Consider the following 17,161-nt stretch of genomic DNA (forward strand, 5'->3'; position numbering starts at 1 on the left):
TGTAAGGGTCGCAGTTCAAACCTAACCTAACCCATTTTTCTAGTAACATTTGGTTTCTGTAAGGGTCGCAGTTCAAACCTAACCTAACCCACTTTTCTGATAGCATTTCGTTTCTGTATGGGTCGCAGTTCAAACCTAACCTAACCCACTTTTCTAGTAGCATTTCGTATCTGTATGGGTAGCAGTTGAAACTTAACCTAGCCCACTTTTTAGTAGCATTTCGGTTCTGTGAGGATCGCAGTTCTAACCTAACCTAACCCACTTTTATAGTAGCATTTCGTTTCTGTAAAGGTCGCAGTTCAAACCTAACCTAACCTACTTTTCTAGTACCATTTCGTTTCTGTAAGGGTCGCAGTGCTAACCTAACCCACTTAACTGATAGCAGTTTGACTTACTTTTCTAGTAGCATAACGAAATGCTACTAGAAAAGTAGATTAGGTAAGGTAGGTATGCGGTGCGGGGTACGGGGGGTTGAGCGGGAGGGGCTAGTAATTTTGGCATCAGTTTACTTTATTTGGTAATATGTATAAATTTTTTGGTAATCATAGTGGTTTATTTAGGTGAAAATATCGCATTAATTTGGTCTTCAAGATTTGGTGATCATTCTTTATTCTTTATTCTTTATTCTTTATTCAAACACTATGTATAAGTTTACAGCTCAAGCCAAGGCACTTATACTGTTAATTAGGTACATATATGTTGTCAGTATCAGTCAGTATCATAAAATTAGTAGGTACACTTATTGTATTACACACTTATCTTTATAATTGAACATACATATTATGTATTACTAAGTTACATAGAGATAAAAAAAAGAATCTGATATCATTAATGATTTTTGGTGATCATTCAATATATTTGGTATTTGAATACAATTTGAAGTGCAGTCGTAATTAAAATGGTGGTAGTTTTGTATTTTTAGGCCTTATTTTTTTGGTGTTCAGTATTTTTTTTTTTGGTAAGCATGATTTTTTTATTTAGGGTACCAAAGTATTTTTTGGTGGTCATTATATTTGTAGCCATTAAAAACCCGTAGAGGTGCTCGGATCAAAAACCGATGTAACGAAAAAGTGTTATGGAGCGGCGGCTTATATCTCCGAAACTATAATACCTATAAACATAGTTTTGATACAGATATATAGAAGAAAGTAACCATTACTCGGAACAGCACATGCCGCTGGCATAGATGGCGCTGATTCTGCGCTAGACACGACGTATTCCGAGCTAAAATGACCCGTATTTTCCGTGTTCATTTAGTAATGCCTCAGCCCATTAACCGATTTCGGTAAAATTGGTGTCATTTAATAGATCTTATTTTATTTTAATGGAATATGAGTAAAATAAAGCACGCGGAATTATAATAAGCTGCTAAAAAATAAAAATGTGACAGTTTTTACAGAAGTTCCTATTGCTAATAACTATCTTAAGTTGGGTACTTTCTGATGTACCTATTGGTAAAACATATTTTAGAAAAGGTCACTTCTGTGGACTATACTATAAAAGGTAACGACTCTGGTACATAATATACTCGTATATCCCGTTTTTTCTCATTTGAGTCTCAAGTACTGAAAATAAATATTCCGCCTGTAAAAAATGCTTTTAGATTCCCTTAAATTTGCGATGGCTACAGGAAAGACACGAACGAGTTTGCTATAAAACGTGTATTACCCGTATAAAATATCTATTCTCGCAATTTTGGTGTGTTATTTACAAAAAAATAGTACCTAGGTAATCGTTACATTCATTACTCCAAAACGAATTGATCATATAATTAAATTAGGTGTGACGCTGTAATAATTATTTTAAAATTACCCATCAAATGCTGTAATCAAGTTCATTTAGATACGTGAATCATTATGACTCCAAATAATTTATACCTACTGATAAAATTTAAGATAATTACTCAAAATTATTATAATACACCAAGCATTCGCGAGATGCGCGACTTCGGTATTCAAGAGTCTAACTAAATGCGAAGGCCGAAGGCCGAGCTCCGCGTAGGGCTGAAGGCCCGAAGCATCCAGGATGTCAGTGGTTAAACACAAAACTGATAGCCTGGACGCTTCGGGCCTTCGGCCCTACGCGAAGCTCGGCCTTCGGCCTTCGCATTTAGACACTTGTAATATTGCTCTGTGCTAAAGCACTAACATCCTGGACGCTTCGGGCCTTCGGCCCTACGCGGAGCTCGGCCTTCGGCCTTCGCAATTAGACACTTGTACTATTGCTCTGTGCTAAAGCACTGACATTCTGGACGCTTCGGGCCTTCGGCCCTACGCGAAGCTCGGCCTTCGGCCTTCGCATTTAGACATTTATACTATTGTTGTGTTTAAGCACTAACATCCAGGACGCTTCGGGCCTTCGGCCCTACGCGGAGCTCGGCCTTCGGCCATCGCAATTAGATACTTGTACTATTTCTCTGTGCTAAAACCCTGACATTCTGGATGCTTCGGCCTTCAGCCCTACGCGGAGTTCGGCCTTCGGCCTTCGCATTTAGACACTTGTACTATTGTTCTGAGTTAAAGCACTAACATCCTGGATGCTTCGGGCCTTCGGCCCTACGCGGAGCTCGGCCTTCGGCCTTCGCAGTTAGACACTTGTACTATTGCTTTGTGCTAAAGCACTGACATTCTGGACGCTTCGGGCCTTCGGCCCTACGCGGAGCTCGGCATCGGCCTTCGCATTTAGACACTTATACTATTGTTATGTGTTTAAGCACTAACATCCTGGACGCTTCGGGCCTTCGGCCCTACGCGGAGCTCGGCCTTCGGCCTTCGCATTTAGACACTTGTACTATTGTTCTGTGTTAAAGCACTAACATCGTGGAAGCTTCGGGCCTTCGGCCCTACGCGGAGCTCGGCCTTCGGCCTTCGCATTTAGACACTTGTACTATTGTTCTGTGTTTAAGCACTGACATCTTGGTCGCATCGGGCTTTCGTCCCTACGCGGAGGTTGGCCTTCGGCCTTCTCATTAGCTGTCCACACCACGTTTCGCGTCGACCATAGCGGCTGTGTCCCTGATACAGCCTACTTCCATTTTTTCTGCCTAAACACAACTAACGTACTGAACCATGTCTCAAAAGTGGCGTTAGTACCTTCGACCAATTAAATATTAACAGGTATGTGAGAGGTCATATTATGACTAAACGTGTAACAAAGACGAAATGACCAACAAGAGTTAAAATGAAGTATTTTTAAACGGTTTTATTTAGCTTGACCCCGTATCTTCTTTGTACATATTAGGGATGTTGCGGATGCAGATTTTTTGACATCCGCGGATGCGGATGCGGATGCGGATATTTAAAGTCTCACATCCGCGGATGCGGATGCGGATGCGGATGTCAAGATTTGGTACTTAAAAAACGTCAAATATTACATTTTTAACATTTTTTATTTTTAAAATAAAACGAAACGTTTAGTATTTGAGCAAGAATATACATAGGTGCGTTTTATTTAATAAACAGTAACTTGACCGACTTTTCGGGATCTAGACGATTTCGTTATATATAATGAAGAAATTACCTAGCACTTACGCCGCCGGCGCCGCTGCTAATACGTTCCTGTTACCGACTTGGTCGACATCCGCATCATGCGGATGCTCCGCATCGATTTTATGCGGATGCGGATGCAGATGCGGATGTTGAAAATCATGCGGATGTTCCGCGGATGCGGATGCGGATGAGAATATCCGCAACATCCCTAGTACATACCTATATGTGCTTCAAATCTTGCAATCGATTTTTCGACTACTTCTACTTAACTGATCTCGTTGAAAAAAATGGCATGCGTATCAAGTTCCCGTGACAATGACTTTTTATAATATTTTTAACCTTGGATCATCAAATCCCGATCCTGCAGAATGACTGCTTATCTTACCCGAGAGTCGTACAGACCTGCTAATTTAACTATGCTATGCTAATATTAAGAATTATTAAGAATTCCTAATATTAAGAATAAATCGAGCTTGCCACATATATTCAACGATCCCACAGTTATAAATAATCATTTTATAAAGGTTCCAGGCAGTGACGTGGTTGATGCTGTCACTTTAACGTACTTTGATACCCTACGATATGGCTCTTTCACTTTTAGTCTCAGTACTGTCGACGACACGTTCGTAACAAAATTGTTACTTAATACCAAATCTAACGCTATGGGGTATGATGAGATTACATTCGACATGATATTAATGACACTTCCACTGACTTTACCAACAATAACGGACTTGATAAACACTTCCATACTAACAGCCGAAGTACCTTTAGTCTGGAAGACAGCCATAGTTCGCCCAATACCAAAAGTAAACGACCCAAGGGACCTAAAAGATTTGCGCCCTATTAGTATCTTACCTTATCTATCGAAAATAATAGAAAAGGTAGTGTATGATCAAGTGTCAAAATATTTAGAATCTAATAATATTTTACCCGAAAACCAATCAGGCTTTAGGAAGAAACGAGGTACCTCCACAGCCCTCCTTGATGTCATTGATGAGGTCCTGGCGGCGCAGGATATGGGAAAGGGTACGATAATGGTGTTATTAGATTTTTCGAGGGCATTTGATTGTATCAACATTTCGCTTCTGCTTTCTAAATTACGCTATTATGGTTTTGATGATCATTCAGTACGCTGGTTCGAAAGTTACTTCAAAGACCGTAAGCAAATCGTTAAATTGACGGGTGGAGATGGTTCTTGTTCGGCGTCCAATCCATGTCCGGTAAATAGAGGAGTCCCTCAGGGATCCATTCTAGGTCCCCTTTTGTTTATCCTATATAGCAGTGACATTATAAATTGTATAAAGCATTGTAAATACCAGCTATATGCTGATGATTTACAAATATTTTTGTCTTTCCACCCCAGTGATATCGCTTCGGCAGTAGAAAAGGTAAATGATGACTTAAAACGATTATCAGGATGGTCCTCTACAAATTGTCTCGTATTAAATCCAACAAAGTCGAAATACATGGTGCTCGGGTCTCAAAAACAGGCAAATGCTATTATTAATAAAGATCCAATTATACTGGTTAATGATGTAAGGGTAGCTCGTGTCGATGAAGCAAGAAATCTAGGACTTTTGTTTGATACTAATCTGCGGTTTGAAAATCACGTGGTAGAAACCGCTCGCAACTGTTTATATCGCTTAAAACTTTTATATAACATCCGAAACTTTCTCAGTGTCAACCTTCGATTGAGACTCTGTGAATCCTTGGTTTTATCCAAATTGAATTATTGTCTCACTGCATATGGCCCATGCCTTCTGGCTCGTTCACAGCGTCTCATTCAAAGAGTACAAAATGCTTGCGCGAGATATTGTTTCAAAATACCTCCTAGGACACACATCACACCATACCTAAATAACTCGGATACGTTAAAAATGGCCGCTCGACAAGAACTTATGTTTGCATGCCTGCTATTTGACACTATCTAAACGAAACAGCCCTCTTATCTCTTTAAAAAACTCGCATGGCTCTCTAATACCCACCACCGACCTAGAATGTCACGAGCGGTCGTTTTACTGGTTCCCAGGCACAGCTCCGCTGCTTTTAGGGGGAGTTTTCGGTACCGTGCTAGTAAATGCTGGAACAATATTCCTCCACCGATCCGTCGCTTACGAAATAAACTTAGTTTCAAAAACAACTATCGTCTACACCTTTTAAAAGAACAAAAAGAAAAAGGCTGAAACTCCCTTGTCTTCATTCATTCATTTTTTGATATTTCTTTAAATGTACTTATATATATGTCACTATGTTACTTTCACGTAAAAAAAACCAGATCACACAATTTAAAAGATATTGCCGCGACTCGCATATATACACAATTACACATACTAAATCACACTAACACAACACTTACACAAATACTACATAAACATAAGGTACATCATAAAGCGTTGATAAATCTCTCTTTGTAATTACCATGTGTGTGTGTCTATCTATCTATCTATCTATCTATCTATCTATCTATCTATCTATCTATCTATCTATCTATCTATCTATCTATCTATCTATCTATCTATCTATCTATCTATCTATCTATCTATCTATCTATCTATCTATCTATCTATCTATCTATCTATCTATCTATCTATCTATCTATCTATCTATCTATCTATCTATCTATCTATCTATCTATCTATCTATCTATCTATCTATCTATCTATCTATCTATCTATCTATCTATCTATCTATCTATCTATCTATCTATCTATCTATCTATCTATCTATCTATCTATCTATCTATCTATCTATCTATCTATCTATCTATCTATCTATCTATCTATCTATCTATCTATCTATCTATCTATCTATCTATCTATCTATCTATCTATCTATCTATCTATCTATCTATCTATCTATCTATCTATCTATCTATCTATCTATCTATCTATCTATCTATCTATCTATCTATCTATCTATCTATCTATCTATCTATCTATCTATCTATCTATCTATCTATCTATCTATCTATCTATCTATCTATCTATCTATCTATCTATCTATCTATCTATCTATCTATCTATCTATCTATCTATCTATCTATCTATCTATCTATCTATCTATCTATCTATCTATCTATCTATCTATCTATCTATCTATCTATCTATCTATCTATCTATCTATCTATCTATCTATCTATCTATCTATCTATCTATCTATCTATCTATCTATCTATCTATCTATCTATCTATCTATCTATCTATCTATCTATCTATCTATCTATCTATCTATCTATCTATCTATCTATCTATCTATCTATCTATCTATCTATCTATCTATCTATCTATCTATCTATCTATCTATCTATCTATCTATCTATCTATCTATCTATCTATCTATCTATCTATCTATCTATCTATCTATCTATCTATCTATCTATCTATCTATCTATCTATCTATCTATCTATCTATCTATCTATCTATCTATCTATCTATCTATCTATCTATCTATCTATCTATCTATCTATCTATCTATCTATCTATCTATCTATCTATCTATCTATCTATCTATCTATCTATCTATCTATCTATCTATCTATCTATCTATCTATCTATCTATCTATCTATCTATCTATCTATCTATCTATCTATCTATCTATCTATCTATCTATCTATCTATCTATCTATCTATCTATCTATCTATCTATCTATCTATCTATCTATCTATCTATCTATCTATCTATCTATCTATCTATCTATCTATCTATCTATCTATCTATCTATCTATCTATCTATCTATCTATCTATCTATCTATCTATCTATCTATCTATCTATCTATCTATCTATCTATCTATCTATCTATCTATCTATCTATCTATCTATCTATCTATCTATCTATCTATCTATCTATCTATCTATCTATCTATCTATCTATCTATCTATCTATCTATCTATCTATCTATCTATCTATCTATCTATCTATCTATCTATCTATCTATCTATCTATCTATCTATCTATCTATCTATCTATCTATCTATCTATCTATCTATCTATCTATCTATCTATCTATCTATCTATCTATCTATCTATCTATCTATCTATCTATCTATCTATCTATCTATCTATCTATCTATCTATCTATCTATCTATCTATCTATCTATCTATCTATCTATCTATCTATCTATCTATCTATCTATCTATCTATCTATCTATCTATCTATCTATCTATCTATCTATCTATCTATCTATCTATCTATCTATCTATCTATCTATCTATCTATCTATCTATCTATCTATCTATCTATCTATCTATCTATCTATCTATCTATCTATCTATCTATCTATCTATCTATCTATCTATCTATCTATCTATCTATCTATCTATCTATCTATCTATCTATCTATCTATCTATCTATCTATCTATCTATCTATCTATCTATCTATCTATCTATCTATCTATCTATCTATCTATCTATCTATCTATCTATCTATCTATCTATCTATCTATCTATCTATCTATCTATCTATCTATCTATCTATCTATCTATTGTTGCTGTGAAACAAATCCTTAGTGACTTAATACTGACCTCGTACTCCTCAGTCGTGATGATGCAAGATTACTGCCTGCCATAACCGACCGGTTGGTGAATTTGTCAATTTTAAAGTAGTGCGCTAAGTTTTAGGTAGAGGCATTTACGTTTCATATTGACCTTCCAACTCGTCAGTTCTGATGCTGCAGGGTGCCTGCCTCAAACCCCAGGATAGATAAAGTTCTGATTTCAAAGTAGGATTTAAATTAAAGTATTGGTGTTGAGTTTTAAATTTGATATTTTTATTTAAGGTACCGTAAAACGGGGTGAAAAGACACGATTTTCAACTTCAAGGACGATTTTCGCCAATAATCCAAATGATAAAACTAATAATTTTGATATCATTTTTTGAGTCTTGGTTAGTTCTTCAATTTTGCATTTGTGAAATAAATTTTTACCTACCCAATTCAGAGAAAATCAAAGAAAACTACCTGTTTTCTCCATATCCTTAAAACGGGGTCGATAGACACAAGAAAGGGGTGAATAGAAATATTAAGTTTTAGCTGTCATAGGCATCGAATTTGGTCATTATTATGTGGATACTCTATTGGCAAATGGTATATATATCTGTTAAACAGCTAATTGACACAAAATTATTTTCTCATGTCTTTTAACCCCCAAGGCGTGTCTTTACACCCCTTTGTTGTATCTAATCACCCCCTATGGCGTAACTGTTCACCCCATATGCGTGTCCACTGACCCCTTTATCACGTAAATTTGCTTGTTATTGGTTTTTTGCAAAAAAAAGCTTTTTTATTATAGAGAAAATTAGTGATATTATTTATTATTTAGGTACTACAGATACTATATATTACCAGGTTAGCTAACTTTTACTTTTGTATGTCAAAACATTTACCGCTAGAACAAAGTTCCGACAGGCTTCATTTCTTACCTCGGCGAGACCTTACTTTAGAGTCAATAAAAAATAAGTTCAAAAACTAAAACCCGACTACTGCAAATCGCGCTCTAAAAAGTATGAAACAAGATAGAATTCTTATCTGAAATTATCATATAGGAAAATTATAAGAGTTATCATTTTTTTATATATTTACAGAGATTCAGAGGATAGCCGTGGTCGTATGCCACTTTTCCTTAAAGTTTATAATCGTGGCATACGTCCACGGCGATCCTTTGAATATCTGTAAATATATAAAAAAATGATAATTCTTATAATTTTCCTTAGTGCGATTTGCAGTAGTCGGGTTTTAGTTTTTGAACTTATTTTTTATTTAATTAATTTTGGGGTCAGGATTTCGTTACTTACAATAATATTTGAAGTCACCTTCGGCGCCTGGCTTTAGAACGCGTACAGCGAGCCTCGTACGTCGGGCTACACCCGACTCTTTTAGTATGAGGGCGCCGAAGGCGCCCGGCTTTGGAACGCGTACATCGTGCTTCGTACGTCGGGCTATGCCCGATTCTTTAAGTATGAGTGCGCCGAAGGCGCCCGGCTTTGGAACGCGTACAGCGAGCCTCGTACGTCGGGCTACGCCCGACTCTTTTAGTATGAGGGCGCCGAAGGCGCCCGGCTTTGGAACGCGTACATCGTGCTTCGTACGTCGGGCTACGCCCGACTCTTTTAGTATGAGGGCGCCGAAGGCACCTGGCTTTGGAACGCGTACATCGTGCTTCGTACGTCGGGCTACGCCCGACTCTTTTAGTATGAGGGCGCCGAAGGCGCCCGGCTTTGGAACGCGTACATTGTGCTTCGTACGTCGGGCTACGGCCGACTCTTTTAGTATGAGGGCGCCGAAGGCGCCCGGCTTTGGAACGCGTACAGCGAGCCTCGAACGTCGGGCTACGCCCGACTCTTTTAGTATGAGGGCGCCTTCGGCGCCCGGCTTTGGAAGGCGTACATCGTGCCTCGTACGTCGGGCTACGCCCGACTCGTTTAGTATGAGGGCGCCGAAGGCGCCCGGCTTTGGAACGCGTACATCAGGCCTCGTACGTTGGGCTACGCCCGACTCTTTTAGTATGAGGGTGCCGAAGGCGCCCGGCTTTGGACCGCGCACAACGCGCCACGTACATCGGGCTACGCCTGGCCCTTTTAGTGTCGCCTTTTGGACCGAGTCCGGTGCGTCACATAGGTACGTTTCAGTATGCTTCGCTTGACGACTGCGAATTTTAACGAGGTGAATATACTAAGATTACTAAGCAACTTTTACCACGGGACCAAACCCGATCTCGTAAAAAAATTTGCTGATCTGGACTTCTATACCTATTCACGTTATAAAATATTGCAGGTCATTTTAAAAAACACCATGTATATAGCGGCCAAACAAATTTCTTTTGAAAAATCCTACTTGTATCGCCATAGTCGCGTGACACGCGGATAGATAGAATCCAGAGCGATTGTAGATTCGTAGTTCGAATTAGGGATCATCCATTAATTACGTCACACGAATTTCTAGGTTTTTTTACCCCTCCCCCCCTCCTTGTCACACTTGGTCACATTTTGCAAATCCCTCCCCACCTGGTGTGACGTCACATTTTAGGCAATTTTGTTTGCAACGAAATCAGTAATAGTAACTCGGCATTATTCTTTTTAATGAAAAAATATTTTTGGTAAAAGAAATATTAGTAATTTTATAACACAAAACCAATTAGGAACGAAAATTACTTCCATAAACTCATTATTTAACTGTACAGCGAATAAAAAAAAAAAATTAATTTCGGTTACTGATTAAGTTAAAGTGACGTCACAATGTTTGTGACTCCCCCCTCCCCCATGTCACAACATGTCACATTTTCTTGACCCCTCCCTCCCCTAAACGTGTGACGTAATTAATGGATGACCCCTTACCTACCAGATAAATTAATGTTTTATCGGGTGCATGCAAGCAAAGCCGGGTGTAAAAGCTAACAATATGTATATATTTGAAATGTGCTAATTGAGCTCTTTCAACTGATATGCAACACGTCATCATTACTTATTTTTATTTTTTTGGTTCGTGACTTTATGACCTCTAGAGGGCGCCGTGTTCATTTTTTTGTGACGTCATATAGCCTATAACCAGCGGACGATTAAGACGATTCGAATGACATGTCGTTTGTCAAATTTCAATGAGTACTTTAGAAGTTATGAGGGAACAGATGAACATACATACATACATACATACATACATACATACATACATACATACATACATACCCACAAACATACCGGTCAAAATCATAACCCTCCTTTTGCGTTGCCGTAGTCGGGTAAAAAAATCTAACTTTTAGGCAGTTTGATTAAGTTCTTTTGGTATCAATGTAGAGAATAAATAGTCTACTTTATACGCATTCTAAAAAATCTAATTTTAGAGATGTACGTTTTTAAATATAACAACTTGAAAGAAAAAGTTCAAAATTTCTCTATTCACCCCGCGATTTCTGTTGACCCCGTTTTACGGTACTTTTTGCTTAATATTTTAAATGTAGGTACTTGTGAAAACGCTCTTAACCCTTCCAAGTTACCTATCCCTTGCCAACGCGCACAAAGCCGTATTGCTGTCTCGCTTGACGGCAACTGTATAAGGCGCCATATTGGCGAGTTCAGTTCCCGAATCGATGCAGACCTAAACTGGTCTGCGTACTGGTGAAATTGACTATGTGTGTAGACACGAAAGAGGAAAACCACTCTCCAAGCGAACGGTCCCACCTCGTATCCCTGTCATTTAAATGTATACATAGCTTTAGCGTGAGCCAGTTCATGTCTGAACTGAGCCCCATTTACTTTACATTAGATCTTTTTGATACCTAAGACATATATATGTAAAATAATACTGCTTGCACTTGGCGGGCCATAATTCTGTAACTTAAATTATATAAAATAAAGTTTTATTCTATTCTATTCTATTCTATTCTATTCTACGCATCCTTTAAATCGAAATTAATCAAAATGTGATGTAAACTTGTAAAAGCTGTTGAACAGAGTGAAAGTGACATTCGTGTATTGACGCTGAAGGTTGGGGAAAGTTTAAGAAGTGCTGGCCAGCTAGTGAACCATACAACGAGACCACCAGGTATGTGCGCAGGCATTTCTCCTAATTCTTTAAATCTAGGCGTCAAACAAGTACTTTCTTATTTTTAATTTCCCTAATATACAGTCCATTATATTCCCTCGTGGTGTATTGAGGGCTCCCATACATATTGCTCCGCGTTTTTTTATTTCCGCATAAATATTGGTTTAAAGGCACTACCAATTGGGCAGTGGCATTTGCATTTAATATTTACCTTGAACTCCTCTGTCGTATTGACGCAAGGTAAATGCCTACCATAATTGACCGGTTGGTAATTTGATTATGTAAATTTTAAAGTAGTGCTGTAAGTTTTAGGTAGTGACGTTTACGTTGCATAATGACCTCCAACTCATCAGTTCTGATGCTGCAAGGTTACTGCCTGTCTTAACGACCGTAATTGATAAAGTTCTGATTTCAAAGTAGGATTTGACGAAGTATTGGGCCGGGGTATTTGCATTTAAAAATGACCTCCAACCTCCAACTCCTCAGTCGTGATGATGCAAGGTGGCCTGCCCACACTAACCCGTAACTTGGAAAATTTGCGAAGTTCCAAGTAATAATTTTAGTATGAGGGTGCCGAAGAAACATAAGTTCTGTGTTTAAACACTAACCTTCCGGACCTTCGGGCCTTCGACCTTACGCGGAGCTCGGCTTTCGGCTTTCGCATTGAGACACTTGTACTATTGTTCTGTGTTTGAGCATTAAGCTCCCGGACGCTTCGGGCCTTCGGCCCTACGTGGAGATCGGCCTTTGGCCTTCGCATCAAGACACATGTACTAATGTTCTGTGTTGGCACACTAACCTTCCGGACGCTTCGGGTCTTCGGCCCTCGGAGCTCGGCTTTCGGCCTTCGAAATGAAGACACGTACCATTGTTCTATGTTGGAGCACTAACGTTCCGGACGCTTCGGGCCTTCGGCACTACGCAGAACTCGGCCTTCGGCCTTCGCAATTAACACACGTACCATTGTTTTATGTTTGATTACTAACCTTCCGGACGCTTCTGGCCTTCAGCCCTACGCGGAGCTCGGCCTTCGGTCTTCGCATTTAGACACTAATACTTTAGTTCTGTGTTTGAGTAATAATCTCCCGGACGCTTCGGGGCATCGGCCCTACGCGCAGCTCGGTCTTCGACCTTCGCAATAAAGACGCTTGTACAATTGTTCTCTGTTTGAATACTAACCTTCCGGACGCTTCGGGCCTTTGGCCCTACGCGGAGACCGGCCTTCGCAATGAAGATACTTGTACTGTACCATTGTTCGTTGTTTGAGCACTAACCTTCCGGACGCTTCGGGCCTTCGGCCTTCAGACACTCTATTGTTCTATGTTTGGACACTAACCTCCCGGACGCTTCGGGCCTTCGGCCCTACGCGGATTTCGGCCTTCGGCCTTCGCATTTAGACACTTATACTATAGTTCCGTGTTTGAGTATTAACCTCCCGGACGCTTTAGGCCTTCGGTCTTCAGACACTCTATTATTCTATGCTTGAGCACTAACCTTCCGGACGCTTCGTGCCTTCAGTCCTACCCGGAGCTCGGCCTTCGCAATTAAGACACTTTTACAATTGTTCTGTGTTTGAGCACTAACCTCCCGGACGCTTCGGGCCTTCGGCCCTAGCGGAAGTGCTATAATATAATAATAGCTGTTCTCACCACGTTCACGTAAAGTAAGTAAACCATTGCGGCTGTGTCCCTGATACAGCCTAACCCCATTTTTCACCACACCAACGCCAAGAAAATACTAGCCGTAAATAAAATTTTGCCCCCTAGTGAGATAAATAACTATTGTCATCTTGCAGCGGCGGCGCCATCTAATATGTTTATTTACTCGCAATGCTACTAAAAACTTAAAAATAAAATTAAGTTAAAAAAGTTTTTAGTTAAACGAATTATTTTTAATCAGAATGTGTACCAAAAACTAGAAAATAAAAATTATTATACTAATCGGAGTCCTATATATTACCTATGTTCCTTTCTGTACAGTAATCATGCAAGACGGGTAGCAATGTAGTCTCCTCGAGTCAGATTCTAAACGCCACTTCTCGACACTGTCAGTGGATTAATAATCCAGTAACTTTGTCGAATTTTATAACCTGGCTCTTTTGCGTCAAATCCGGTAGTTCTGATTTTTTGCAGACTTGTTTATGATGTTGGCCCAATGAATAATCCAAGTTTGTGACTTCGAGCGCCGAACGCAACTTTGTCAAAAATCGAATAAACCGCAATTTTTTTTAGATTTGGGTTATTATAACCCTAAAGTACTAGTTTTTGGTAGTAACTTCCTTTATATGGAATTCATCACCGGCATGTTCTACAAAATATTTATTTTCCATAAAAAAATGTATGAGTGCCTATTTTGAAAAAAAATATTTTTTATGGAAAATATATATTTTGTAGAACTTGGACGTGATGAATTCCATATAAATTACCTACCTAACCCTTATATTATACCTAAGAACTGATGTAAAATTATAAAATTTTGAAAGGCTTTATCTCGGAAAATATTAGATGTACAGAGACAATTCTAGTGTCTTATTGTAGCAAATTTAGTCTACTTTAAAACCGCGCTAGGAAGTTACTATCAAAAACTAGTACTTTAGGGTTATAATCGCCCAAATCTAAAAAAAAATGCGGTTTATTAGATTTTTGACAAAGTTGCGTTCGGCGCTCGAGGTCACAAACTTGGATTATTCATTGGGCCAACATCATAAACAAGCCTGCAAAAAATCAGAACTACCGGATTTGACGCAAACGCAAAATGTATAATTTTACTGTATTATAAGTATTAATCGGATTTTTTTCTCAGACTTAAATAAGAACGTGGGGCGTTAGTATTTAAAAATGTTGAGAAAGATCTAAAAATATAAGAATATACAATGCAATGTAGAGCTTTCTGAGGTAGGTATAACGTAGGTAAAATTATATTAAGTATAATGTTTTGTAGTTAGGTTTACTATGTTTTTCTTTTTTTTTTTTTCCAAATACTTATATCAATGTATTATATTTTCCAACTATTTTTAGGGTTCCGTACCCAAAGGGTAAAACGGGACCCTATTACTAAGACTTCGCTGTCCGTCCGTCCGTCCGTCCGTCCGTCCTTCCGTCCTTCCGTCCGTCCGTCCGTCCGTCCGTCCGTCCGTCCGTCCGTCCGTCTGTCTGTCACCAGGCTGTCACAGTTGAAATTTTTACAGATGATGTATTTCTGTTGCCGCTATAATAACAAATACTAAAAACGAAAAAAGAATAAAATAAAGATTTAAATGGCTCCCATACAACAAACGTGATTTTTGACCAAAGTTAAGCAACGTCGGGAGTGGTCAGTACTTGGATGGGTGACCGATTTTTTTTGCTTTTTTTTCGTTTTTTTTTTTTGCATTATGGTACGGAACCCATCGTGCGCGAGTCTGACTCGCACTTGCCCGGTTTTTTATTTTAACGCCCCAAGTCTATATTTTAGCTTGAGAAAAAAATCAGATTAATACTTAATCCACTGATATAGTGTCGAAAAGTGGCATTTAGAATCCGACTCGAGAAGACTACATTGCTACCCGTCTTGTATGATTACTGTCCAGAAAGGAACATAGGTAATATACAGGGTGATCAATCCAAATGGGTCAGTATGGAGAAGTCCGAAACTATGAGAGATAGCGAAATCTGTTCTTAGGAACCATGGCGTCGATTTTAGATTTAATAATAAAGACATTCAAACTTTTTTTTAAACTCTTATACATAACCGGGAATCGAACCTGGCAGCTTAGCACGGTCGCGTTTTTATCCCTTGTCACCATGCCTGTCATGTTCTAACAAGTACCTACGTAAGTGTGAAAGGGACGAGCATAGTGATAGACGATAAAACTGGAACCGTGCTGCGCCCACTGGTCAATATTCTTTATGTAATGACTTAAAACTTTTTTAACTTAATTTTATTTCAACGTAGAACCCACTTTATGTAAATCTACCACTAAAAACCTGTTTTTTTTTTTCAGAATTTTTAAAGACATTTAAAGGGGCGCTACCGCACTTTGAAAATTAGAACCATCCATGACTATATAAACGTGTGACAGAGACCAAATGTCAAAGCAGCGTTTGTTTGCACTAAAATCACTAAATAATGGATTATTCTATGCAAAATTTAATTCTCGTTCCAATGATGCATAGAGTTAGACCAAGAAAAATCTGCAGCGATTTTGATAGCCCACGCAGTGCAAGTGTTATTTATACGTCATCATTTCATAGAAGTGTGACGTTTAAAATAACACTTAGACTGCGTGGGCTAACAAAATCTCTGTAAACTTTTCTTGATCTGACTCTAATACATAGTTTAATTAGGACATACAGATGTGGAGTTATGCTACATGTGTTGGAGGAAACCGCGAGTGTGACACGTCACACAGACATATTGCGCGCAGTAACTGTAACTTTGCATATTGTTTTCTAGCATCTGGTAGGATCTAATAATCACAGTGTTAGTTTTACTATGCCCCGCTTTATTTATATAATAATGTGTAACATGACATGAATAACAAAATTACCCGTCAATCTTTAGAACGGACACAGAGTCCGTCATGGTCGTATGTTCAGCGTTATTTGTATTGTCGACAAGTGACTCATTCTGTAGCTGTTGCGGACGACCTTTAAAATACAAAAACACAAATAATTAGGTTTATTCCAGTCACTAGGTACCTTTTTAGTGTTCCGTACAAAACGTTGTTCATCACGGAACAGTTATGGGATCACTTCGGTCTTGCAAATCAGTTAAATGCGTTTTTATCAGAGACCGTTTGACGTAATACCTATGTATAATTTGGAATAGTTATAGCAATTACAACCACTAACTTTGCAAATAAGTCAAACCGCTTATTTACCTTTAAAGCTTTAAGTATTTATTTAATTTATATGCACAAAAGGCTTTTTGAGCATTATTTGTCTAAATAATTTTGTAACCTAAGTGGTAATAACAAACTAAGCAGTGGAGCATCATCAGATCAAAAATCAACTTACTTCGTACGAGTAATAGGTACTTTATTGACACAACAAAATACAAATATGTAAAACATAATAAAAACACTTAATTCTCGTAAACTTATAAAATAAATATATGTGTTATCTATACTCTATATCTATACTCGAAAGT

At 37.9% G+C, this 17,161-nt stretch overlaps 1 protein-coding gene across 1 annotated transcript in view; it reads right to left on the reverse strand.

Annotated features, from left to right (window-relative positions):
• LOC134803659 (uncharacterized) overlaps positions 1-17,161 on the reverse strand; it is a 64,924-nt gene that overhangs the window by 34,010 nt on the left and 13,753 nt on the right. Inside the window, exon 3 of the mRNA XM_063776447.1 lies at positions 16,560-16,659. Coding sequence (XP_063632517.1) covers positions 16,560-16,659 — 100 coding nt within the window. The remainder of the gene's footprint in view (positions 1-16,559; positions 16,660-17,161) is intronic.

The sequence above is a fragment of the Cydia splendana genome, chromosome 27 (assembly GCF_910591565.1).
Source record: "Cydia splendana chromosome 27, ilCydSple1.2, whole genome shotgun sequence".
NCBI classification, from domain to species: domain Eukaryota; kingdom Metazoa; phylum Arthropoda; class Insecta; order Lepidoptera; family Tortricidae; genus Cydia; species Cydia splendana.